General features: G+C 51.7%; 2 protein-coding genes across 10 annotated transcripts; one reads left to right on the top strand and one right to left on the bottom strand.

The window, feature by feature from the left end:
- Nucleotides 1-127: 127 nt before the first annotated feature.
- Sez6l2 (seizure related 6 homolog like 2) lies at nt 128-19018 on the bottom strand. Of its 6 annotated transcripts, none has more exons than XM_074060164.1 (18): nt 18366-19014; nt 17317-17448; nt 16396-16695; nt 15898-16037; nt 15396-15597; nt 10915-11100; nt 10117-10285; nt 9330-9493; nt 6347-6547; nt 5772-5910; nt 4834-5030; nt 4496-4690; nt 2552-2743; nt 2248-2439; nt 1701-1739; nt 1420-1537; nt 1231-1350; nt 129-757 (listed from the first exon to the last, which is right to left on the bottom strand). In XM_074060164.1, exons 1-18 carry the CDS (start codon nt 18442-18444, stop codon nt 715-717), a joined length of 2808 nt encoding a protein of 935 aa, XP_073916265.1. In that variant the 5' UTR covers nt 18445-19014; the 3' UTR covers nt 129-714. The 6 variants fall into 6 exon arrangements, with proteins under 6 accessions (XP_073916268.1, XP_073916266.1, XP_073916265.1 ...); XM_020157906.2 differs by having other exon boundaries at nt 130-757; nt 1231-1327; nt 18366-19005; XM_074060167.1 differs by lacking the exon at nt 17317-17448 and having other exon boundaries at nt 128-757; nt 18366-19018.
- Nucleotides 19019-19826: 808 nt separating this feature from the next.
- Nucleotides 19827-24879, top strand: Asphd1 (aspartate beta-hydroxylase domain containing 1). Of its 4 annotated transcripts, none has more exons than XM_074060170.1 (4): nt 19827-19979; nt 21152-21384; nt 23517-23630; nt 24619-24879. In XM_074060170.1, the coding sequence occupies exons 2-4, from the start codon at nt 21279-21281 to the stop codon at nt 24726-24728; spliced, it is 330 nt and encodes a 109-aa protein (XP_073916271.1). In that variant the 5' UTR covers nt 19827-19979; nt 21152-21278; the 3' UTR covers nt 24729-24879. The 4 variants fall into 4 exon arrangements, with proteins under 4 accessions (XP_073916271.1, XP_073916270.1, XP_020014415.1 ...); XM_074060171.1 differs by lacking the exon at nt 19827-19979 and adding an exon at nt 20005-20559; XM_020158826.2 differs by lacking the exon at nt 19827-19979 and having other exon boundaries at nt 19998-21384.
- Nucleotides 24880-24959: the final 80 nt, after the last annotated feature.

The following is a 24959-nucleotide window of genomic DNA, read 5'->3' on the forward strand; positions in this document are numbered from 1 at the left end:
CTGTAGAGGCTGAGCTAAAGCCAGGTTTATTGACTTATTGACCCTGGGCCAGCACTGTGACATTGGCTGTGTGCTCTGTTTTGGAGTTCCATCTTCAAAGAGTTCTCCTTCTCCAGGTCCTCCAGAGGGGTCCCCATCAGTCACTTCAATACTCAACCCCACCTTCCCACACCCACTAGCCCAGTTACAAGTGATGATTTTCTGTTTATTGCTCAAAAACAAAAATCCAGAAGCAAAGGTGGGGAGATTGTGGGTTGGGGAGACGGTGGGGAATGGGGTGGGGCCCTGGCTGGGCTCTCTCCTCATGGTCTTCCTCCATCCTAAGAGGCCCATCAGTCAGGCATCTGGGAGGGGAGGGCCCTTCACAGCCCAGGGAACAGTAGAGCTGTTGCGGGGGAGGGGGGGGCAGTCGTTGAGGAAGACCCTGGGCTGGAGAGATCCCAAGAGTTGCAAAGGGGCTGAATTCCCCTTCCAGGGTCCAAAAGCCAATAGGGTAGGGGACAGGCCCCTCGTTTGGCAACTGAGAAGAGGCAGCTTTGGGTGGCAGGATGCTGGTTTATTTACTGAAGGGTCTCCAGGGCCATCAAAGCCCCCTTATGGGACAGGAAGACTATTTACATAGCAGGGGGGAGGAGATCCAGGAGCTAGACACAAGGTCCTGTACTCCCCACTTCCCCTAGTGAGAAGGGAAGGGGTGTCCTGGGTCCTGCAGCCTTAGTCTTGGGTTTCATATGGAAACTTCATATTCCCGTGTATCCTGAAGACAGAGAGATTAGATCAGTTGTTGGAGTGAGATGAAGGTGAAGGAGGCAGCAAAATGGGAGGAAGAAGGGAAGACTTTTATATTCAATGTAATATCAATCTCTGAGGTTTGGGGTCACAGAGTAACCTGAATGGGCCTGAATCTGGCTAATGGATATGTTTGGTTTGTCTTATAGAACCTTAAAATGATATAAATATCAGAATTTCTGGACTGGCATGAACAACTGGAAAATCCAGAGATTGGGCCTAAGTGTCCACTATGATTTGGAGCTGTGTCCTTTAGATGGGGCACAAGTTCTTCACTTAGCCACAGTCCTCCACACAGCTTGCTTTGCTCATTGCCATGGCCTTTGTAGGCAGCTGAATTTGAAATTACCAAAATGAGATTATAAAGACCTTTTGAGAAGGTTTTTGGAGGCCTGGGGTTGCTGAGAGATGTAGCATTGTAGGGGTCAGGGAGGGGCTCACCCCAGCTTCATATAGTGGATTGCTGAAGTCCGACTCCACCGTGATGGGGCTGTAAGAGTGGGAGCCCGAGAAGCCAAAGAGGGATTTGCCCTGTAGCCTGGGAAAGGGAGGGGACAGGGTCTTCTCAGCAGGTAAGCCAGGAGACATGGCATCTGTCCTTGTGGACAGTTCCCTGAGTAGGGTACTTACTTGGTGTAGTATATATAAACACCACTGCCGAGGACAATGACCAAGCCTAGGGGCAGCAGGATGGCCAAGGCGAGGTTCCCACCCTCCAACTGCCGTGATGGGTCTGTGGTCTGGGTCACTGGGGAGGAGAAGAGGCCAATAAGCCCAGGCTGGCCCAGTCCTGGGCTCTCCCAGCCTCCTGCCCTGGGCCTTGCCCCTCCGGGGTCAGGCCTCCTGCCCCAGCCTCTGCCTTGCCCTCCCAACCTGGCCAGGCCTGGGTCTCCACCTGTGGCCTCACTGACCTTCCAGTTTTCGGTTGTCCAGGAGCTCCTCATAGGCCACTGCAGGGAGAGGAGGGGGAGGGGGACGGGGTCTGAGCCAGGGAGGGAAGGAGGCTGGGGAGAGGCCAGAGCCTGGTGGGGCTGGGCTGGACAGCCTGGTTCTCTCTGCCCTCTGCTCAACCTAAACTTAGCCTTCCCTCGGCAGACAGCAAGGACTTGTGAGGACTTACGGGGCAGGCCCTTCTTCCTCCTTCTCTAGACAACTAAGGGTCAGGTACCTGAACAGTCTGAACCAACCAGGTCTTTAGAATTTGCCAGAGACAGGGAAACTTGGCCTATCCAGAGAGAGTAAGGGGCTTCCAAACCAAGGCCCCTTCTAGTACATCCCTTAGGATAATTCTGGGACCTCAAAACTCCCCAGGATTTACAGTCATTCCTGCGAGGAGGCGAGCCACAGGACAGGGAGCTCAGCAAGGTAGCCCACTGATCTTGAATTTTCTATCCCACTTTCCCAGCCTTGTCACTCCCTCACACCGATGTGCCCCTCCTTCCCCATCCTCCTGGGCACCTTTGCAGAGTGGGGGCTGGCTGGTCCACTGTGAGGGGTGGCCGGGCACACAGGTGATGGTGACCTCGCCGATAAGCTCAAAGCCCTCATAGCAGAAGAAGCGTAGAGACTCGCCCGCCTGGTAGTGATGCTTGTACAACGTCTGGTAGCCATTCTCCGGAACGCCAGGGTTCAGGCACGGCTCATACTTCACTGCAGGGAGCGTGGCGGCCACACATGCCTGATGTGCTACTGAGCAGCGCCATCACACAGGCTCTCCCCAAGGCTACCCAGCCCCCCTTCCTGTGGTGTTCCCCAGACTCACAGGCGCATTTGGGGACCCGGTCACTCCACTTGGGTGTGCCCGTGTCCCGGCTATAGCAGGTGAGCACGGCCGCACCCTCCAGGCTGTACCCTGGCAGACAGCGGTACTGGACGTGGGAGCCAACGGGAAAGCCGGCATCGGAGGCAGTACGGTGGCCATTAGTGATCTCACCAGGGTCAGCACACGTCATGACTGATGGCAGAAGAGCAACGTCAAGGGGAGTGGGGACCTTGAAAAAATCTCCTAAGAACTTAGTGCTGGGACAGGCCTGAGCTTTGGACTATCTCCTCAAAAACCTCTTCCACCCCCCTCCAATTCCCCAGAAGGGCACAAAGGGGGAAAACTTAAAATTCAGTGTGTTTTTATTTCACACTGCTTTTGGAAAACAGGGTGAGTGGGGCAAACCCAGGCCCCCATTCTGGATAAAATTCAAAATATTTAATCACCATACCAGAGCAAACCAGCTAAATCCTAGCAGTGCCAGCCCTGCATGGTAGGTCTATGGGAGAGCAACGGCTCTTTTAAGAGTGGCCAGCTCTCCTGCCCCCGTGTTCCCAGCATGCCCCACCCACACATGCTGCCTCCCCAGCCCTTGCAGGCATTTGAGTTTCCAAGCCTATTGCAGAAAATCAAATCACAGCCACAGATTGTATATAAACCTGTGCTAGACATCCTGCTAGATGTTTGACAAACATAATATTTAACCCTGATTATACAGAGAGGTCAATGTCACTGCCTTCTCCCTTGGGGCTCAGGGCTCAGCACTCAGTCAAAAGTGGCACAGCTGAAATCTGCCCAGGATCACAGCCACAGAGCACTGGGTCTCAGCTCAGCTGCAATCTGCGTGTTGCTTTGGATAGGTTCCTTCCAGCCCTCAGCTGGACCAGCCGAGCTCTCAGCCCAGGAAGGTGAGCATTCTGTGAATTCTTCCGGGAAGGGAGGCTGTATCAACTACAGTCTTCCTGTGTCCAGCCCAAATCCGGCTTCCTGAAACTTCTCCCCATTGGTCCCACCGTTCCCAAGGGCCTTGCAGACGACCTATACAACCCACATCCTTGTGACAGGCTTCTGAAAATTTGGAGAAAGTGACAAGATGCTACCTCTTTTCTGTTCTTCTAAAAGATAAACCCTCCCAAGCCCTTGTAAATGTCACCTCCTCTGAAATCCGCACTATCCCCGAGAAAGTGAAGCCACCACTCTTTCCACAACGCTGTTTCATATTTATGAGCAGCAAAGCCTTACCCACTGTTTACTGACTGGCACAGGCGCTGTGTGAAAAGCTCCATTTGCTCCTCAAAATCCCCCATTCCCACTTCGCCCATGACAGAGCCAAAGGCTCAGAGAAGTTACCACTCTGTAATGTCTGTTCAGGTACCTGTCCCCCGCCCAGGTTGTGAGCGCCATCAGGGTAGAGAGAGGCCAGAGCCCCGTTCCCATAACCCCAACTTAGCCCGGGGCGTCAATGACTGCATGAAAATAAACCAAGTACTTTGGCAAGCCTTGGTTCTAGCAAAGTGACTTCCAACCCTGTCAAGAGTTGGGGACTGAGAGTTTGGGCGGGCTTAGAACAGAACTGCGTCAATGGGGCGGAGCCTCGTGGGAACCTAGCAAAACTTGGAAGGGGCGGGGCTCAGACCCAGCGGAGGCGGGATCAGGAGAGGAAGAGGCTGGAAGAGAGCCGTGCAGCCCAGAGACGCAAGTGAGAGGGAGACCTCGACCGGACAGTTTCGGGGTATTGAACGGAAGAGTGGAACCCAAAGTGCATAAGGGGAGGAGCCTAAACGCAGGACGCAGGACGCAAAGCGAAGAGAGGGAACCTACTGCTTGACAGGGGCTGGGACAGGACAGGTCGGAGGCGTGGCCCCCATGTGCTAGGGAGGGACCCAAGCCGCGGAGTGAAACCCAACTGGTTAGGGGCGGGGGAGAGGCCGGGGCTTGGCTCACTCTTTTGGCAGGCGGGTGGCGCCGCGCTCCAGGAGAGGTCCCACTGGCAGGTGAGGATGTCGGAGCCCAGCAGCTCGTATCCAGGCTCGCACTGGTAAGTGAGCACCGTGCCTCGGATCAGGTCCCCGTGGGACGCTGTTCTCCAGCCCCATTCTGGAGGTGGCAGCTCAGGACACGTGTCATTCCTTGGGACTTCTGCAGGAGACAGAGGGCGAGTTTGGAAGCTACCTTTTGCCTCAGAGTGCCCTGGCAGCCCTGGAGTCTTTGCGCTGGTGCCCCCTCCCGGGATCCCTGGTCTGCGGGACCTCTGCCCATCTCGGGACCCTATCCCGTGGTACCTTTGAAGTGCAATACGAAGCCCTGGCCCAGACCCGGATTTGGGGGCCCAGGCGGGGCCTGGAACTGCAGCGTGAGATCAGGCCCAGAGGAGAGGAGGCGGCGGCGCGGTTGAGGTCCTCGCAGCTGAGCCAGGACTCGGGCACTGGGACCGTCCCCGTCGAATAATGTCAGCATGTCCCCTTCTCGCACATTCAAGCTGCAGAGGGTGGGACCAGATAATAAGGCGGGGCTACAGATGGTCCCTCCCATCCGGTTCTGCCCAATCTCCAAATCTGGTCATTAGTATCCCACCTACTTCTCAGTCCCTCCCTCAGGTCTGGCCCCATCTCCGTTTTGAACAGTCTTGGATTTTTTCTTCTAGTCCCTCCCGTACTTGTTTGATGGCTCCTCCCATCTCCTGCTCCCTAATCCCCAGCCTTGTTCATTACTAGCTCTACCCACTCTCCAGTCCCTCCCCCATCACCTAAGGATCCCCCAATCCACCTTTAACCAATTACAGACCACACTCTTTGCCATCCCGCACAAGGCTAGACCCCTCAAGACTTTTAGTCCACGCCCGCTTCTGGATCTGTCTAGGCACTTGACAACCTCATACCAAATCAGCTCACTGGATTCTCCCTGCACCCAAACCCTGCTTGGGTGCTGGAGATCACACAAAATTGAGTCCTGTGCACCAGCAGCAGCCTCAGACACCAGGCCAAGTCTCTTGTTTACAATGCCCTTTGGGAAGGCTGCATGCTTGCCTGATTAACAAATGATGGGACCTAGGTCTCTACACCCCTATCCTCAACCCTTAGTGGCTGCTTTCATAAGACCATACTTCCACCAAATTCTGCATGGACACACAGGAGTTAGCCAGACTCAGAATGCAGCCTACTGCATTTTCATGCACTTCTGGACCCACATCCATTACACACTCTTCAGGACCCAAACATACATCTCAACTTGGAGCAAGATGCGCCTCTCTTCCTGGACATGTAGAATCCACACGCAGTCCTGGCTGGGGCTGTAGCTCTGGGGCCAGTCAGGAGAAAGGACTACACCAGCTGGCTCAGACAGTTCCCCTCCACACAAAGCTAGGACAGAAGAGGTGTCAGGTTCAAGTCCTCATGGCTGTGTAGTCTACATTGCCGATCATCCTCACCACTTCCAGAGGTGTGTAAAAGCCACCTTTCATTTTTCTGGTATTGATAACTCACCTGTCTGTTGTCACATCTAGGTTTTGTTGTGTCCAGTGCCCAGCCCTGCTCAGAATTAACCCCGTCCACTCTCCTGTTTACCCACCCAATCCATGACTTCGCCCAAGTCCACTTCTAGCTCTTGAAGACATTTGGGTTTGTGACATCTGAATTTGGTAACAAGCCCACCAATTATTCAGCTAAGAAAACAGCCTCTTAATGAATAGAGATTTACCTAAGCTTTGGGTTTATTAGGTTTGAATGTGCAGGTCTCTTTCCTGAGTGGCCTTCCAGGGATCCCAAGTTAAAGGACAATGTGTAGGCTAGGACTCACCCTTACAGGCTGGCTCTGTATCATTCCAGTGGGGTTCGGTGGGATCCACACACTCAATGGCATTGGGGGGGACTGGGGGCTCCAGAGCATATCCTGGGAGGCATGAGAAGGTGGCCAGTGCTCCTGGACGGTACTCTGGGTCCGTGGTGGTGACATTGCCATGTGCCAGGAAAGGGGCAAAGCAGCGATCCTCCTCAAAGGCTAGGGAGGAGACAGTCACAACAATTAAGCATTAGAACAGGCTTGAGGGACCTCAAACTGGGGACTTGGCCACTTGGTGGTCTTCTTATTTTACTTTTGGTTTTGAGACAGGGTCTCACTCTAGAGGCATTCTGGCCTCTAACTTGAGAGCCTCCTGCCTCAGTCTGCTAAGTGCTGGGATTACAGATGTGTGCCACCATACCTTGTGCACTGGGCTTTTAAAACCTGAATGCCAGCTTGGGACAGTGGCTTGCACTTGTAATCCTAGCTATTTTGGAGGCTGAGATTGGGAGGATCTTGATTTGAAGCCAGCTGGGGAAAAATAATTCGTGAGAACCCATCTCCACATCTCCAAAATAACCAGAGCAAAATGGACTGGAGGTATGGCTCAAGTGGTAGAGCACCTGCTTTGCAAGCATGAAGTCCCCTGAAATCAAATACTAGTCCCCACCAAAACAAAACAAACAAACAAAAAAATCCGAATGCCAGATGGCCCTGGTGTCTCACACTAGTAATTTTAACTACTTGGGAGGCTGAGATCTGGAGGATCTTGGTTCAAAGCCAGTCCAGGCAAATATTTCGAGAGACCCCCCCCCCAATCTCCAAAAATAATCAGAACAAAATGGAGGTGTGGCTCAAGTGGTAGAGCACCTGCTTTTCAAGCATCTGTTTTACAAGCGCAAAGTCCTGAGTTCAAACCCCAATCCCACCAAAAAAACCACAATAACTAACTAACTAAATAAATAAAAACCCTGAATGCCCTTGGGCTGGCCACGGTGGTTCACATCTATTATCCCAGCTACCCAGGAGGCAGAGACAACAGGATCGAGGTTTGAAGCCATTCCTAGCAAAGTTAGTGAGAGATCATATTTGAAGTATAAAACAACAACAAAAAAAAGACTGGAGGTGTAGCTCAAGTGATAGAGTGCTTGCCTGGCAAGAGCCAGGCCCTCAGTTTAAAAAAAATAAACCTGAATGTTCTTTACTCTCTAGTTTGTCAAAAACCCCAGCACTCCTCACTCTGACATTTCTGCTCCCTGGTTTCTAGAGGAAAACACCTAGGCTAGTACAATCCAAGTTCCCATTCTACAGAAGAGGTCAACAGACAAAAAGCCTCTGGCCCAAGGTCACCCAGCAGGCAAGGGCAAAACCAGGTCTCCAACTCAGATGGTTTGATTCCTGGCCACAGACACTTGGCTCTGGATACTGCAAGGGGGTGGGGGTAGGGAGGGATGCCTTTGGAGAACCGGCTTGCGTAGGTGTGTTCTCTTCTCAAAAATAACAGTTGGATCCTGATCATCCATGCTGTTGCTAGAATTCAAAATTGCAGCTAGTGCAAAAGCTGCTCTGTTTTTACTTAGGACTCAGTCAGCAAAAAATGAACATTTGTAGAGCATTTTCTGTCCACTTGATCACATCTTAGCTGTAAAACTACCTGTAAGGTAAAATTTCTAGACCTGTGATACAGATAAGGAATCTGGAGTTCACAGAGCAGCAGCAGCCCTTATCTGTGGAAGCTGGCCTCACAACTGGGGATTTTCACCTTGAAAAGTCAGGGTTCTTTGGACTCTAACACTCTTGGAACCTATCATGCATTGTACTTCTGCACTGTTTTATTTCACATGATACCTGATAAGGAATCGTGTTCAAGTCCGATCCATCCATCAGGGCCCATTGCCGATTCCATTTCTCCTATGATTCATGCCCCAAACTAGCCCCTTCTATCTCTGAACACTTCCCTTTTTTGTCTCTGTCTTGCTACTGTTTTGTTTGTTTTGGTGGGACTGGGTTTTTGAAACTCAGGGCTTTGCAAAGTAGGCACAGTACCGCTTGAGCCACACTTGTAGACCATTTTGCTCTGGTTATTTTGGAGATGGGGTCTATTTGCTAAGGCTGGCCACAAACCACCTCCTGATTTCAGCGTCCTAAGTAGCTAGAATTAATTACTGCCTGGCTCTTGCTACGGCTTATACAGATCCTCTGCTCTAGCCACACTGCAATCCTATTTCTCAAACATTCTAGGTACTTCTCTCCCTCCTCATGTTTGTTCACACTGTCCCTTTTATCTGAACTACTCTTTCTCAGCTTTCCTGTTTTAAATTACCCAATTACCCTCCATGTTTTAGGGCCAAGCTTTAATACCTCTTTTCCCAGAATCACCATTCTCTTTCTCTCTACCTGTTCAGCATGCATTCCTTCTTCTGGTAATGGCATTCCTATTTTCATTTTTGGAAATATGCCTTCCCTACTTCCAGTCCAGGAGGCTCAGTTAGAACAACTAGGGATGGTCACGTAATGCAGATCTGCCAATCATAACAGCACAGCTGTAGCTCCAGTGATTGGCTCAGGCAAAGGCACAGACCTTAACCAGGTCAATGACAGACTTTTCTGGCATTGTTGTCACCTAAACTCTCAGGAAAGATCCAAGCTTTTCCCTTCTGGGATGGAGTTACTAAATTGGTGGTCTGTAAGTCTACACATAGAGAAAGCCTGCCTGAGAATGAAGCCTGTGCACAGGCAAGAACAGAGAGACTGAGATGTCTGGTTCCCGGCTGTGTACCTGGATCCAACCACACATGAAGTTTAATTGGAAAAGCCTACATCAAGGAAGGGGTCTCTGTGAAGGGATTCTTGTAGTTTTATGGTGGAGAGGCAAGTCAGATTTCAGAGCTCCACCATAGAGATGGAACAGCAGGGGAGCGTGTGCTTGTGACTGCCTGGTGTCAGAAAGATGGGAAGGTGCAGGGGGTGCGACCCACCAGTGGGGAAGTGGAACTGTTACCTTCAAATCGGAGGCTGAGCAGCAGGGGATTGGCAGGTGTCTCTGACAACAGCTCCACGTAGAGGGATTGGGCATCGCTGATGAGACCACGCTCTGGGACGTCATCCATGTCGGAGTCATAGATCACAGGGGACAGGGGACTGCCCCCTGAACGCACCATAAGCCTAGGACAGACAGAGGGGTGGCTAAGAATGCAATTCCCCTCAGAAGCTCCTCACCTCTTGCCTGCTCTCGTGGCTTATTTTTATGGCTAGTATGATCAGACATTACCAATGTGGGACTCACTCTCCCAAGCTTACACATTTTATCTTGTTCACTTTTCACATGGACTCTTGAGTCAGTCACTGTTACTACCCTGCCTTTTATAGATGAGGGTACTGAGGCACAGGAAGATTAGGTAGCCTTCCTGAGATCACATAGCAAGTAGTGGCAGACCTGGGATATCAGGTTATTAGATAAAGAATGATAAGGATGATGACAAAAGCAAACACTGTATTGGACTTGTCATGTCCTAGGCACAATTCTAGTACTTTACATATCTTAATGGGTTTATTAATTATGCATTTATAGAGGTTCTACTCTTTCCATTTTGCAGATCAGAGAAGTGAGGCAAAGAGAGGTTAAATGATTCATCCAAGGTTGCACAGCTATATTCCATAAGAAGGAATTAGGACCAAACTCTGTTTGACACATATCCCAACGAGGATCCATTCCAGAGCTGTCTGACCACCAAAGCTTCCCCACTTCCCCGAGGTGGGCATCCCTGACCCTAGCCCCAGATCCTTACCGGTCATTGTCCTCATCCAGCGAGACCCTCTCAAAGTGCAAATGCAGTCGACGTCCCTCAGCAGCTTCTATGACCCAGCGGCAGGTAAGATTGGGTCCAGCAGCTCCCCCAGGCTCAGGGGACACGATGCGGCCCAGTGTAGCATTGTGGATGATGCCACCACAAGACGCTGTAGGCAAACAAGCACAGGTTAAAGCCATCCTGAGGAAACTCAACCTTCTCACGGGGTGTCAGTCCTTCACAGGCCCATCCTCAGAGCTCTTGTACTTACACCTCTGACCAGACCTGGCCTCACCATGGCCTCTGCCCCATGGACTCACCCAGGGGCTAATACCTTCACCAGGCCACCACCCAGGAGGGGAGCCAGCCCTGAAATAGAAAATCCCCAAGATGGACACCCCCAGGATGGAGGATCTGCTAAAATGAAGGCTCCCCTGATGTAGATGGTAGCTATAGGGACCCCCAAAATTGAACCCCTTGGATGGGAAATTTTCAAATGCGAGTTCCCAGAATGAATGGACCCTAAGAAAACCATCCTTTTTCCAAACAATTGAATTCAGCATGTGACTCCTGGGATGGAAACAGGCAGGTGGGACCCCAAGATGAGGCCACTGAAGGATAGAAACTCCCCAAGGATAGAGACCTGGAGGTAAAAAGTTCCAGAGGGAGACCTCAGGACAGAGATGGTAGCACAGAAACCCCTTCAGGATTGGTTTTCCCCAAAGATGAGACCCCCCAAGACAAGGCTCCCCCCACCCCAGGACAGAAGCCCCCACCCATTGTGGCAGGGCAACTCACCCACGCAGCTTGGGGGTTCCCCATTCCAGGCTGGCCGGGTGCCATTGAGGCAGATAAGAGTGTCCTCTCCCTGTAGCTGGTAACCCGAATCACAGTGGAATGTGGCAGTGCCACCAGGGTGCAGATCTGTCACACTCACATCCCCATGGGTTGGCCGGGGAGGGAAGCCACAGCTCAGGAGGTAGGCTGGACCAGGCAGAGTGGGGAGAAGGAGGACTCATGGTCTCATGCCACCCTCTCATATCTATTCCCCAGCACTCCCACCCTCTCCTTCCAGACCCCCAGGAGTATGAACAGGCTCTATATTGGAGTCCACACTGAAGAATATGAGCTCCTTACACAGGCTCACTGTCTCATAAAGAGGCAATCTCAATACCCCTTAACTCCTCCTAGTCTTTAGAATTTATGCACTTTGGTCCCCACTTTATAGATGAGGTATCTGAGGCTCAAAGAAGTTATTCTGGACTCTGGTACTCATTGGCTGTGTGACCTCAGGCAAGTCAATTCACCACCCTGAACTCCATCCAGCTCTAACAGTAGTATTTGCAGAGCTTCTTCAGCTTCCCAAATGAGTTTACATAGTACTTTTGAGGTAAGCAGAGGCTGTGTGATCCATTTTCCAGATGTGGAAACTAATGTTCCAAGTTACTAAATGCCTTGTAGTATTTTCTCTCATAGACTTCCTTCCTCAGAGTGCACTGTGGTATATACCTTCAGCTGTCAGCCAGACGAGCCACATGAAACTTCTTTCGGAACTTTGACTATTTTGTCATTGAAGACCTTCATATTCAGTAAACATGAAGTGCTAGGGGAAGTTTTGCCTTCTTTGAGAAACTGTGAGAACTGTGTAACTTCCCTTTTTGCACTGGCTACCAGGCAGCTCAGAACCAGATTAAGGTTTGTGCCTTCCAACAACAGCCTGTCTATTCATGTTCTAATTTTTCTAATGCTAATAACATTCTTTGGTGTCATTTTCCCTTATGTGTTCTATATAATTGTATTGCTTGCATTCTTTTTATTGCTTGCATTCTTTTTGAAAGACTCCTGAAATTCTTTTTTTTGACACAGGGTCTTGCTATATAGCCCAAGCTAGCCTGGAACTCTTAATCCTCCTGCCTCAGCCTCCCAAGGGCTGGGGTTATAGGCATGAACCACCATGCATGGCTTCCAAAGCCATGTCTTGTAGGAGTGGGCTCTGTTTAGCAGAAAGCTTGGAAATACCAGCTTGCCTGGACTTTGCCTTTCCTGACTCTCTAGACTTCAGAGTTTGATAAGAGATACACTCACTCTGTATTTGAAAATTCAACAAGCATTTTCTTGGCTGAACTGTGGAACACAGAGACAAAAAAGACCCAGGAATCCCCAGTCTACTGAGATAGATATAAAAATAACCTTCTAGTCCACAGTGGTTTCAATAAGTGTTAGTATATGTATTTGGCTCAGCATTCCTACAGAATCAAGTTCTGAATGCTTTAGCTTGACATTCAAGCCCCTTCCACAGCCGGGTCCCACCCACATGTTAGTAGTGTTCTGCACCTGAAACCTGTACATCCTACACAATGATTTTGTAACTTCTTATTGTTCCACCTTTATTTATTTATTTATTTATTTATTTTGGTAGTGTCTTGCTGTGTAGCCCAAGCTGACCTCAAGCTCTTGATCCCCCTGCCTCAGCCTTCTGGATGCTGGGAAGACAAATGTGCACCATCATCCCTGGTCCACCTCCATTATACATTTTGGTGGGACTAGGGTTTGAATTCAGGTCTTTACACTTGCAAAGCAGGTGCTCTACTGTTTGAGCCACACCTCCAGTCTATATTGCTCTGGTTATTTTGGGATGGGATCTTGTGAACTATTTGCTTGGGCTGGCCTCAAACCTTGATCCTCTTGTTCTCAGTCTCCCAAGTAGCTAGGATTACAGGAATGAACCACTGGTACCTGGCATATAATACTTTTTTGTTTTTTTTTTGTGGGACTGGGGTTTGAACTCAGGGCTTCAGCACTTGCAGAGTAGGCATTCTTCTGCTTGAACCACACCTCTAGTCCCTAACTCCATATTTTGGCTTATATTCCCACCCCTATCTACAAGGCTCTTTCTGGGCTCTTTCTCATCTTTCAAAGAGTAACTTCAGTACCACCTCTTCCAAGACGCCCTCCTGACCCATCCTGCCTCCAACAGCTGGCTGTTCTCTTGCCTTATACAAGCTCATTGTTGTGATTTTGTCATCACATTCCCCCTATCTGTTATTACTGAGTGGTGACTTCACCACTGGGAGTAGAGGCTCTCACTCAATGGCAAAAATTCTTACCCGTGAGACTTGGCCTGAACATTAAATATAAGAAACAGGCAATGCACCAGCACATAGAAGGTTCTCAGAACTTATTAATCACTTGCCCCTCAGCCTTGGTTAATGCATGGCTGGGCGTTGGGGACTTAGGGGGTCTGGTTTCTGACTCCAAATGCATGTATAGGTGGCCAAGAAATCCACACAGCCTTCAAGTCTTTCTTCCTTTGAAGATGGAGTGGACAATGGCCACTCCAAGAGTTGCTGGGGAAAGCAGTGAAGCAGGGCCTGGAGAAAAGACCTTGCATACAGGCAAGTTTGCTGCAGCTGGGTGAGGGGTGATGGAGCCTTGGGCTGTTTGAGGAGCTAATGAGGCCACTCTGGGCCATTAGCAGTAGTTAAAGCAGGATGGGAAAGGATTAAACAGGGCCTCTGTCCCAAAGGTGCCTGCAGGAGCTGCAGAGCAGGGAAGACAAGGCAGGTCACGAAGGCCAATTTATGCAATAGCCCCGCTTCCCCCAGTGTTCCACTTAGCCTGGAGTCCTATTTTTCAATGCCCTAGAGAAGTGGCAACCTAAAGGAACCTGTGGGAAGCCATTTTTGCAATATCTAAAGTCCAGCCATCAGCCTAGGCCTGCAAGGTGCACTCTTGTCCCCAACAACGAGGTCTCTACCACCAAGTGCCTGCCCCCAACTCCCTGGTCTCTCCACCAACAGGGTCAATGGTGGGTGCTTTGACCTTCACAGTGTACTGCTGGGCAAGTCCCAAGCAGAGACTCAGGAGTAGCTGGAGAGGATGTGAGGAACGGATGCATGCTGTGTCCTGGATCAGCTAAGGTAACTGGGGTCAGCTAAGCTCACAAAGGGGGCAGGGCACATGAAGCCAAGCAAAGCCATGAAGTGACATGAAGGGGCACTGGTCTAGCCCACAGTCCCCTGTCTGTTTCCTTGGAGAAGACAGCAGTGTCTACAATGGGGACACCGGCCAAGCCCCTCACCTCGGGTATACATATGTGTAGTAGAACATGCGTTTGTACTGTGGGAAGGTTCCTGAGCACACAGGTTAGCATAGATACACAGTGTGTAGGTGGATACTCATGAATGCAGTCATGCCTGATGCTTTCCCTGTCCCCAGAAGTCTGGAGGATCTTTCTAAGTCACAAGTCTAGGACTGTCATGTCTCTGCTTTCAAATGTGTCCCTTTTGCTTGCAGATTAAACAGTTTGAACTACTGAAGCTGGTGAGGTCTCCCCACCTGTCCCCTTTAGTTTAGTTTCTCCCCCACTGATGACAATAGCAATGACTGACATTTTGAGCTCACTATGTATCAGACATTGTTTTAAGCACTCAACATGTATGAACTCATTTAGTCTTCCTAATAGGCCATAGAGTATTAAGATCCTTATTTTTCAGATGGGACTATAAAAGCACAGAAAGGTTAAGCAAATTGTCCCAGGTCACACAGCTAAGACAATTCTAACTTTTTTGGGGTTTTTTTGTGGTACTGGGGTTTGAACTCAGGGCCTCACACTTGTTAGGCATGCACGCTACCACTTGAGCCACTCCACCAACCCCAATTCTAATTTCTATGTTGAATTACTTCATCTTTGGGGGGGGGTCTCATTTTTTCTCCTCTCTGGGTCTTGGAATGTGCTTTTCCATCCATCTAGACAGCTGCCTCCTTCTCGTTCTTCTTCCCACACCCTTTCCCTGGGTTACTAACTCATCCTTTAGGCCTCAGCTTAGTCATCACCTACTCCAAGAAGAAATTTAGAACTCTGGGTAATTGCTGCCCTGGTCCGAGTTTCTTCCATAATAGTCCTTATCTCACTGAATCATCTTGAGTCCTTGCCTGTCTCTCTACCCAGATTCTGAGTTTCTGAAAGTCATATTTCTATCCAGCTCATTCATTCTTCAACCAAAGGCTAACATACTAACCAGAGCCTAGTATGAAGTAGGCACTCAATAAACTTTTGTTGAGGTGAATGGATGAATTGCCTCTTACATATGTGCACACCCAGGCTCAGGTCTGTGAGAAAGATAAGTGTGCATGATCTCTTGAGGGTCCTGCTCCCAGGACCCTCAGTAATCTTTTCCTCCAGTCTCCCTCAGTAATCTGTGCTTTGCCAGCCCCAGGAGATGTCCCCTGTGCCCAACATGGCCCCTTCCCTTCCACCAACACCTCATACTCCTCACCCTGATAGTGGATCCTGAAGCCACCACCCCTGGGGACCCGTGGGCTCTGGAAGTGCAGGAGCAGCCTGTTGGTTGGGCTCCGAAGGACCTGTCCCTCTCCCAGCATGGAGGAGTTGGCTAGGAGTCGGGGGGCCAGGCCTGGGGAACCCCCACCAGCCAGCACAAGGAGCTCCTCTTCCTGAGATAGGTTGAGTGTCTGCACCTAGAGAAGCCAGACAGAGACAGACCAGGGCAACTTAGTGAGAGGAGGGAGCGACATGACTCTGTACCCCCTCACCCCTCAGTCTTCCTTTATCCTGTCTGTAGCAGCCTCCAAACCACAGGGATGTCCTCCATATGGCCATGAACTCTAGAAGAGTTCTTGAGATCATTCAAGTTGGAAAGCAGGCCCATCTACGTTAGAAAACAGGTTCTCTGGCTTCTGAGCCAAACCCGTGGACACCCAATGGGTCCGGAGGAAAGGGCTGGGAACTTTCACAGCCATATGCTTAGGTCGTATTACCTGGATCTCAATGCCATAGCCAGGATAGACATGGATGCTGTAAGTGCAGTCCAGGAGCCCCAAGGTGCGGCTGCCGGTGCTCCCCAAATCTGGAGATTCCACGTACCCTTCACCCTCGGAGATGTTGTTATTACACAGAACTAAAGAGATATAAGTGGCTGGGGTTGAGAGAGGCCCTGTGCTCTTGCCCTCCCAACCAGACGACTCTAGAGGTCTTCATCTGTCTTCTCCCCGGCACCCCTCACCATCTTTATCCAACACCCCTTTACTGAGAACTCTCTTCCCTAATTGTGCTGTAGATGAAGCGGCACCTGCCACTCAGCAAGGGTATATAAATGCTGGTCTTTGTTATTATTAAGTGGAAGCTTTTCTCCCATCTGAACCGGGAGCTCCTTCTTCCACATTTTTCAGGCAACCTCTTCTTCATCCATCCCCGCATCCTCCTCTCCCACATCTGTGCTCCTGGATATTTCCCCCATCCCCTTTCCATTGCCTCACCTGGGCTGGTGACTGTAGTGGTGACAGTTGTCGTGGTGATGATGGTGGTCGTGGTCTCCTCCTCTCCTCCCTCGGGAACAAGAGGCGAGACTGGGGAGGCGGGGCCGGGAAGGGGCGGGGCCGTAGTTCCAGGGGGCGGGGTCAGTAGCTCTGGTGCGGTGGGGCCTGCTCCTCTGACCCCCTTAGGGGTTACGGCTGTTGTCAGAGGCCCTGTCGCTGGCTCAGTGGCTCTTGACATGGAGGGCGCTGCAAGAGTCTGGCCGGCTGGAGGGGTGGCTAGTGTGGGGTCTGGATCAGATCCTGGGACAGCACAAGGGAAGCCAGGGCACAGGAGCAGCAAACTGGTGAGTGGGCTTGGGGAGTAGGTTAGAGGGAAACTGAGGGTTCCCCCACTGAACCCCAAAGGTCTCCCCACAAGGCACAGCCCCCGCCATCTCTCCCTTCCCCACCCCCTCCCAAGCTTTCACAGTTGGAGCCCCCTTTGTGTCTCCCCCATCTCTGACTCTCCCCTGGAGCCTCTTCTTGCCCCCCACTCAGATCTGGCTCTCTCTCCTGGCTATCCCTTTCTTTCCCTCTGGCTGACTCTTCCTGGAACTCTTTATTTTTCTGTTTACTACTCTCATTGTTCTCTGATCTTTACTCTCTGTCTCTCACCATTTCTCTGCATTCCCATCAATCTTTCTCTCTGTGTGTCTTCTCTCTGTCTGACTGTTCCTTAACCATCCTGTCCTTATTTCTCTGGGCCTTTTATGTTCAGTTTTGACTCCTTCTTCAACGTCCCCCTGTGAATTTCACTGGCTTTTGGGGGATGGGATCTTACTCCTTCAGCTTGTTCCTCTCCCCTGGCCTCACTCTCTATCTCCCTGAGCCAATGCCTCTCCCTCCACCACTCTGCCACTACTGTCACTTTTGGGACCTTACCCGGCAAGTAGCCCATCTCTGGGCCCTTCCTTAGCAGGGCCCCATGGAGCAGCTCAGCCAGAGCCTCAGAGGCCACTGTGGGGGTCTCACTTCCAGGCTCTGCCAGTGCTTCCTCCTCCTTCAGGGGCAGACCTAGAAGGTGAAGTGGCATGAGCCTCTTCTCTCCCCCACATCCCTTCCTTCTCCAGAGATGTCTTTCCCAGAGCACTACCCTCCTCATCAGCTGGGTCTGCAGGGGCTCAGAGGGTCCCTGACTGGGCTGAGAGCCAAGATTGGAGGAGAGGCTCCCAGTTGCCCTTCACACTCCCACACACCACCACCACCACCACCACCACTCCCGCCCCATGCTCTGTGGGCCTCCACTGAGCACCTTAGTTCCTACAAACCCTGGACAGCACCAGCAGGGTGGAGTGGGGGGCTTTGGGACTGCCTTTCTTTTCTCCTCAGTGGTAAGCTCCCCCAACCCTGAGGCTCTGTGGAGGGTCTGGCAGTGTCTTCTAGCCCTTGCTTCCGCAGTGCCCAGCTTTCTCTCAGGTTTTCTGTCTCTGCAGTGTAGCTGCCTTTCCTCTCTCTCTCTCTCTCTCTCTCTGCAGTCTCTGCTTTCTTCCCTTGAGTCTGGCTGGCTGGCGGTCAGGGTGGGAGTATGAATATCTGGTCTCTAGCTCAGTCTCTATTCATCTGTCTTTGTCCATAAGTCTAAGAACATTTGTGTGTGCAACGCCTGGCATCTCTTCCATCTCCCACCCAGGTACCTTGCATGCTTCTGCCGCCTCCATAGACATTACCCCCCCTCCAACTTCCCCAGCCTTCCTTCCTGGATTTAACCCCTAAGACACAGCTCAAAGCTCCTCTCATTCATTTCCCCATCTCCTCAATATTGGGAGTTGAGTGGCTCCAGATATAAGCCACAAAGTCCTGTCTTGCCCCTTCCTACTCAACTATGCCCCTCCCCCCCACAAGCTGGAAAGGCCTAGCATACTAGGAGAAAGAACGTGGAGAACCCACTAAGGCCCTTCTTGGGGCCCATCCCCACACCCTCGTGTCCTTACCCTGGATCCAGGGACAGCTCAGCAGAATTAGGAACAGCAGCTGGGGAGGCGGCGGGTGCTGGGCCTTGGGAGTCCCCATGACGACTCACCCCAATTTCTCTCCTCTGTGCCTCTCCTGAATAATTTAGCTGTCACTTTTCCTTCGTGTTCTTTTATCTTTCCCTTTAATTTTGTTTTCTTGCTAGGGGTCAGCAAAGGAAGACAATTTTTCTGCCCCTTGGGATGGAGGAACAGAATTGGGCTGGGGTTGTCTGGAGTCCACCCCCTTTGCTCAATCTCTGTCCTCTGCTCCTGGATTTGTGGTAGAGGGGGGCGCGGCTCCCGGCTACAGGGGGTGGAGCCGAGAGGGCCGAAGGTTACCCTCTTGTTTGGGCGCCTGGGTCCATCGGGCTGACTGGATACCAGGATGGACGAGTGAGGAGAAGGAAGGCAGCTTCCGGAGGGCCTAGGGTGGGGTTGAGGATTGGGAGGGTCCCTGCTGCGCTCTAGCGGGCTTGTCGAGGAGGGGACGGGGTTGCGGAACCGGAGAGCGAAGCTTGGGCACTGGGGCTGCGGGAGGGAGAAGCTGAGAAAGGTGTCGAGCTCACGTCAGATCCTGGGGACGGGCGAAGGGAGGGGCCTGGAATTTATCTGCGGAGGAGGGAGGAGGAGGAAGTGCAGATGGAGGAAGGAGGGCTCATGAGCCAAGACCGTAATCCTCACCCCCGCGGCCTCTAGGGAAACCAAAGGAAACTCTGGTCCCAGCAGTAATTAGACTCCCCTCCCCGCCACCCCCCCCCCGCCATTCCAGCACATCTGGAATCTGAATCTTCTCTTCTCAGGGAAGCGGGAAGCAGCATAGCTTGGGTCGCGCCTGCTTGACCCCCAATATGTCCTCTGTCCACATCCGGACCCCCATAGGACTTCCTTTTGCCTTTTACAGAAGCTCGGGTGGAATGGGCTGTCCCCTCCCTCGGGAGAATGGCGAGTTTCCACGTTTGTGAGAAGGGGTGACAGGCTGGGGTCTGGGGAGGAGAGACCCTTTCCCACATACAATACGAGCCCGGTCAGCTACCGGGCAGTTTCAACTCATTTTCTCGTGCGATCTCTCTCACTATGCTTTGGAAACGCCCTTTTCAGCACCATCAGTGTGCGGACAGCTCCTCTCGGCCCCGCCTACGCGGCCGGCTCGGCGCGGCCGGCGATTGGCTGAAGCCGCTTTCACTATCAATCAGGCCCTCGCCAGGGGATGGCTCCTGTGAAGGCCAAGAGGGAGGGGGGGTGTCACAGGCCGACTTCAGGGACCCGCAGACCTACCCACCGGCCGCGGCGTCCCAGCCGGCAGTCCCGGAGTGCTGGCCCGGTCCGCCAGTCCGCACTCTCGCTCCGCCCCCTTGATTTGCCCCGCCCCCGTTCAGGCCCCGCCCCTTCTTTTCGCATTGCAGGGCGACTGGGGGTTGGCACTGAGCCCTCAACACCCCACGTGGCGCCCGGTCAGGCTTGGGGCGGGGGCAGTGAGGCAAATCCAGAGAGGAGGTTCCCCCCCACACCTCGGCCGGGGCTGAGTTGCGGCTGCTACCAGGAGGTGTCGGGGGTAGCTAAGCATAGAGGGCTGCGGGAAGGAGTGACGTCAGGGTGAGTGGGAGCCAAGGAAGGAGCGTGTAGGAGAGAGGGAATGAGAGAGAGAGGCAGGACCGGCAGGTCGGGTCGAGTGAGAAGCGAGGGCAAGAAGGAGAGAGGCGGGAGGAAGGAGAGAGAGAGGCTGCCACGGAGGAAGACAGGCTCCGGGGTCCTGGGTCTGCAGGTCCAGGTGGGGTAGGAACTGCTACTCGAAGAAGCTAGAAGGATAAAGGGGGAGAGAGGGAGCTAAAGGAGGGGCGAAGGGTGGAGAAAGGAGAAGAAAGGAGAGTGGGAGACTGAGGGTGGAGAGGGGAAAGGCAGAGAGAGACTGCCGGAAGGAGTCAAAAGGGGGTGGGGGGACGATAGAGAGAAGAAAGGAGAGGAGAATGATCTAGAGAGGGGAGACAGTTGAATGGAGAAAGAAGAGGTAGAAAGAGGAGAGAGAGCTAAGGGAAAAGGAAAGGAGGGTTTGAGGTACCTGAAGGAGAGACACAAAGTGAAGAGATCATCTTAGAACGAGAGAAGGAACCAAGAGTGGAAATGTGGAAGGGAAACGGCCTAGGAGGGAAGCAGGAAGCAGCCATAGAGGGGACAGGTAGAGAACTGGGGGGACAGGGGAACTGGGGCCTGGAAGATGCCCCGGGCCTCTTGGCCAGGGCCTCCTTGCCTATCATGTTCCCATGGCCACTGCCCCTGACCTCTTCAGCCCTTACCTTGCTCCTTGGAGCCCTCACTTCTCTGTTCCTCTGGTACTGCTACCGCCTGGGCTCCCAAGACATGCAGGCCCTGGGGGTTGGGAGCCAGGCTGGGGGTATTAATGGTGGACCTGGGGGATGTCCTGAGGCTGGCAGGTCAGGCCCAAGAAGCTGTGGGGAGCCTGGGGAAGGACCTGGTACAGAAGGCCTAGTGAGCCGTCGGCTTCGAGCCTATGCCAGACGCTACTCCTGGGCTGGGATGGGTAGGGTGAGACGGGCAGCTCAGGGAGGCCCAGGCCCTGGAAGAGGGCCAGGAGTCCTGGGCATTCAGCGCCCAGGTCTGCTTTTTCTACCAGACCTGCCTTCAGCCCCCTTTGTGCCGCGGGATGCCCAGCGGCACGATGTGGAGCTCCTAGAGAGCAGCTTCCCTGCCATTTTGCGGGACTTTGGGGCTGTCAGCTGGGACTTCTCAGGTTCTACTCCTCTGCCTAGGGGCTGGTCCTCGCCCCTGGCCCCTGGGTGCTACCAGCTCCTGCTATACCAAGCAGGCCGGTGCCAACCCAGCAACTGCCGTCGGTGCCCTGGAGCCTATCGGGCACTGAGGGGGCTGCGGAGCTTCATGAGTGCCAACACCTTCGGCAATGCTGGCTTTTCTGTCCTCCTGCCTGGGGCCCGGCTGGAGGGCTGCTGTGGGCCCACCAATGCTCGGGTCAGATGCCATCTGGGTAAGTAGATACCGCCGACAGACAACTTGCTTGCCTCTACAGTTCCCCTTCCACACCCACCCTCTACTTTTCAGGGCCTTCACCTTGAGCCACCTCACCAGCCCTTTTTTGTGATGGGTTTTTCCGAGATAGGGTCTTGAAAACTATTTGCCCAGGTTGGCTTTGAACTTAGATCCTCCTGATCTCTGCCTCCTGAGTAGCTGGGATTACAGGCATGGGCCACTAGCACCTGACTCCACCAGACCTTTCTACACTGCGATTCTCCTCATGCCTCTTCTCAGAAATCCCGACTCCCTGTTGCCCACCACAGCATTTCCTGAGCTTCACTTATCTGCAAGCTATCCTCATAAGCAGTGCCATAGTCACTGGCCGTCTGTATGGTTTCTTCCCGTTCACTCTTTCCCTACCTTTGGTCTTATTGAAAAGGACTCTTTATGGAACTGTAAGTAATCATCAGTATTACTCTAAATAGAAAGTAATCATAAAATCAAATTTAAACTTGAGACTGGAAGCATGGCTTAAGGGCTACAGCACCTACCTACCAAGTGTGAAGCCCTGAGTTCAAACCCCAAAACCACCAAAAAAAAAAAAAAAAGAAGGCCTTGAGCTATGTTGGCTCAAGCTTGTAATCACAGCACTTAGGAGGATGAAGCAGGTGGATTGTGAGTCAAGCTGAGATATGTAGCAAGACCCTGTCCCATCTCAAAAAAAAAAAGCGTTAAACATTCTAATTAAATGCTCTAGATGCTCCATGCCAGAAGCCTACACTCCCTTCATTGATAAGATACCAATGTGAGGTTTCAGTCTCAGTAGCACTAACCTGAGACTTTCTTTTTGGTGGCACTAGGATTTGAACTCAGGGCTTCAGGCTTATTAGGCAGGCACTCTACCACTTGTCATACCTCCAACCCTTTTTGTTCTGATTATTTTGGAGATAGGGTCTCAATTTTTGCCCAGAGGGCCTGGACCACAATCCTATTTTACACTTCCTCCCATTGCTCGGATGGCAGACATGCACAACTATGTCCAGCTTTTTCCTGTTGAGAAGGAGTCTTGCAAACTTCTTTCTGCTGGGCTGGCTCAGAACCACAATCCTCCTGATCTCAGCCTCCCTTGTAGTGTGGGATGACATGTGTGCACCAGCATGCTATTGGTTGATATGAGGTCTCATGAACTATTTGCCTGGACTGGCCTCCAACTGAAGTTTTTCCAGTCTCAGCCTCCCAAGTAGCTAGGATTATAGGTGTGAGCCACTGGTACCTGGCTGAGATTTTCTTTTTGATGTTCTAAAGATTGGGGCTGGAAGTGAGGCTCAAGAAGTAGAGCACCTGCCTCACAAGCCTCGAGTTCAAACTCCAGTATTGCCAAAACAAAGAAAGACTGAAAAAAAAAATGGTAAAGAAATCAAATTTGATTGTTATTCCATGCCATGACCTTGGTTCATCCAAAATCATCTGGTGTTAAAAAAAAAACAAGGAAGAAAAAAAAAATGCTGCAGAGTGGCTCAAGTGGTAAGAGTACCTGCTTAGCAAGTATGAGGCCCTGAGTTCAAACCCTAGTGCCACCAAAAAAATAAATAAATAAAAATAAATAAATCTGCTCTGCTGCCAAGTAGATGTGTCCTGCACTGCACTTCAGGGCACCTTGACCTCAGGTCATGCTCTGGATCATGGAGGCCTTTTGCCTGATCCCACCGATGCCACGCCTACCCTTTATCACTACCTAGAAAATTCCTTCTGGGTGCTTTTCAAATGCCACACCTCCTCCTGGATGCTTTCTTGTTCCCTACCATTTGAGTTGGTGGCTCTGTGGTCCTGGGACCAGCATGGAGTTGCTAGTCAACCTCATGGGGAGACAGCGCCCAGCACATAATAGATTCTGGAGTTGAATTATCAGGAAAGCCCAGGAGAGGGCACTTCTTTTTTCTCTTAAAATGACAGAACAGCTTCCCACAATCCTTCTCCCATCTCCTGTCACTTCTTTCATCCATATTGGGATTATACTCTGGTCACCTTCCAGCGAGCAAGGAAGGATCACCACAGAACTTGGCCTTTAAGGCCGTTTCATCTGCTGACTGCTGGTGGTTCCCTTGGACAGAGGCAGGAATGTTGGATGCTGGTCTCTTCCCACAGGCCTGAAGATCCCCCCTGGCTGTGAGCTGGTGGTTGGGGGTGAGCCTCAGTGCTGGGCTGAGGGACACTGCCTCCTGGTGGACGACTCCTTCCTGCACACAGTGGCTCATAATGGTAAACGGCTCCCACTCTGCTAGGGTGGGGATGTGGGATGAAAAAGGGACCTACAGGGTTGCAGAACAGGGCCCAGCTGATTTCTGTCCCAGCAGCACCATTTTCAGTTGCATGGCTTTGAACAAGTCGTGTAAAACTTCTCCAAACCACTGGGACAACCACCTCCTTTATAAGTGACTGAAAGGTTCAGTAAGTTCACGTGGAGGCACACATCGTGGTTACCAGCACAGCGCTTTGCACTTGAATCACCTGGGCTCCTGTCCTACGTCTTGCATTTAGGAGCTACGGGAACTTGGGCAAGTCACTCAGCCTTGTTGTGCCTCAGTGTCTTTGTATAAAATGGGGAAAACCATGGCACTACCTCATAGTTCGTTTTGATGATTAAGAGTTCACACATATAAAGGGTCAGAACAATGCTGGGCATATTGTTTCACACCTGTAACCCCAGCACTCAGGAGGCTGAAGCAGAAGGATCATGAGTTCAAGGCCAGCTTGGCTATATAACAAGACCCTACCTTAGAAAACATCAAACCAGGGTTAAAAGAGGACCTGGCACTTATACCTTTTTTGTTTTTGAGGTTATAGTACTGGGGTTTGAACTCAGGACCTCAAACTTGCTAGGCAGGCACTCTGCCACTTAAACCATGTCTCCAGCCCTTTCTGCTTTAGTTATTTTTCAGGTACGGTCTTGCATTGTTTTGCCCAGGCTGCCCTGGATCTCCATCATCTTACCTGGATCCTCCCTCCTAGCTTGGATGACAGGCATGCATGCACCACTATAGCCAGCTTATTTGTTGAGATGGGTCTTAACTTTTTTGCCAGAGCTGGCCTGGAATCAAGATCCTCCTGATCTTTGCCTCCTAGACACCTGGGATTACAGACATTAGTCGCCACACCTGGCTTACCGCTTGCTTTTGAGTATCTAGTGAGTGCTTTGCAGGTAAGTACTTGATGCCAACTGCTCTGTCTTTATCCCCATGTGTCCTAGGCTCCGCAGAAGATGGGCCTCGAGTGGTCTTCATCGTGGACCTTTGGCACCCCAATGTGGCTGGGGCGGAACGCCAGGCCCTTGACTTTGTCTTTGCACCGGACCCTTGAAGGAAAGTGTTCCCTTCAGACATCTGGGCTAGAGACACTGCTCTGGGAGACAACTTGAGTGGCGGCCAGGACCTCCTCTCTACTTCAGGGGGTGGGAAGGGATGTTGTGGGTATTGCCCAGTGAGCACTGAAATATAAATTCTGAATTCTCTTCCAGCTCCTGACTACTTCCTTCCCAGAGAAGGTCTTGAGGGCAGGGGGTCATGCGTTTTGTCATAAGACTAGTTAGGT

Source organism: Castor canadensis, chromosome 17, assembly GCF_047511655.1.
Source record: "Castor canadensis chromosome 17, mCasCan1.hap1v2, whole genome shotgun sequence".
In the NCBI taxonomy this organism is placed as follows: domain Eukaryota; kingdom Metazoa; phylum Chordata; class Mammalia; order Rodentia; family Castoridae; genus Castor; species Castor canadensis.

Excerpts from the sequence above, each read along its gene's own strand:
- Sez6l2 (XM_074060164.1), bottom strand. The coding sequence starts at position 18,444 with ATGGGGACTCCCAAGGCCCAGCACCCGCCGCCTCCCCAGCTGCTGTTC. Across the intron at positions 16,038-16,395 it reads CACTACAGTCACCAGCCCAG|TTCTGTGTAATAACAACATC; the intron begins GTGAGGCAATGG and ends ATATCTCTTTAG. Across the intron at positions 1,538-1,700 it reads GGACAACCGAAAACTGGAAG|TGACCCAGACCACAGACCCA; the intron begins GTCAGTGAGGCC and ends TCTCCTCCCCAG.
- Asphd1 (XM_020158826.2), top strand. The coding sequence starts at position 20,505 with ATGTGGAAGGGAAACGGCCTAGGAGGGAAGCAGGAAGCAGCCATAGAG. Across the intron at positions 21,385-23,516 it reads TCGGGTCAGATGCCATCTGG|GCCTGAAGATCCCCCCTGGC; the intron begins GTAAGTAGATAC and ends CTCTTCCCACAG. Across the intron at positions 23,631-24,618 it reads GCACACAGTGGCTCATAATG|GCTCCGCAGAAGATGGGCCT; the intron begins GTAAACGGCTCC and ends CATGTGTCCTAG.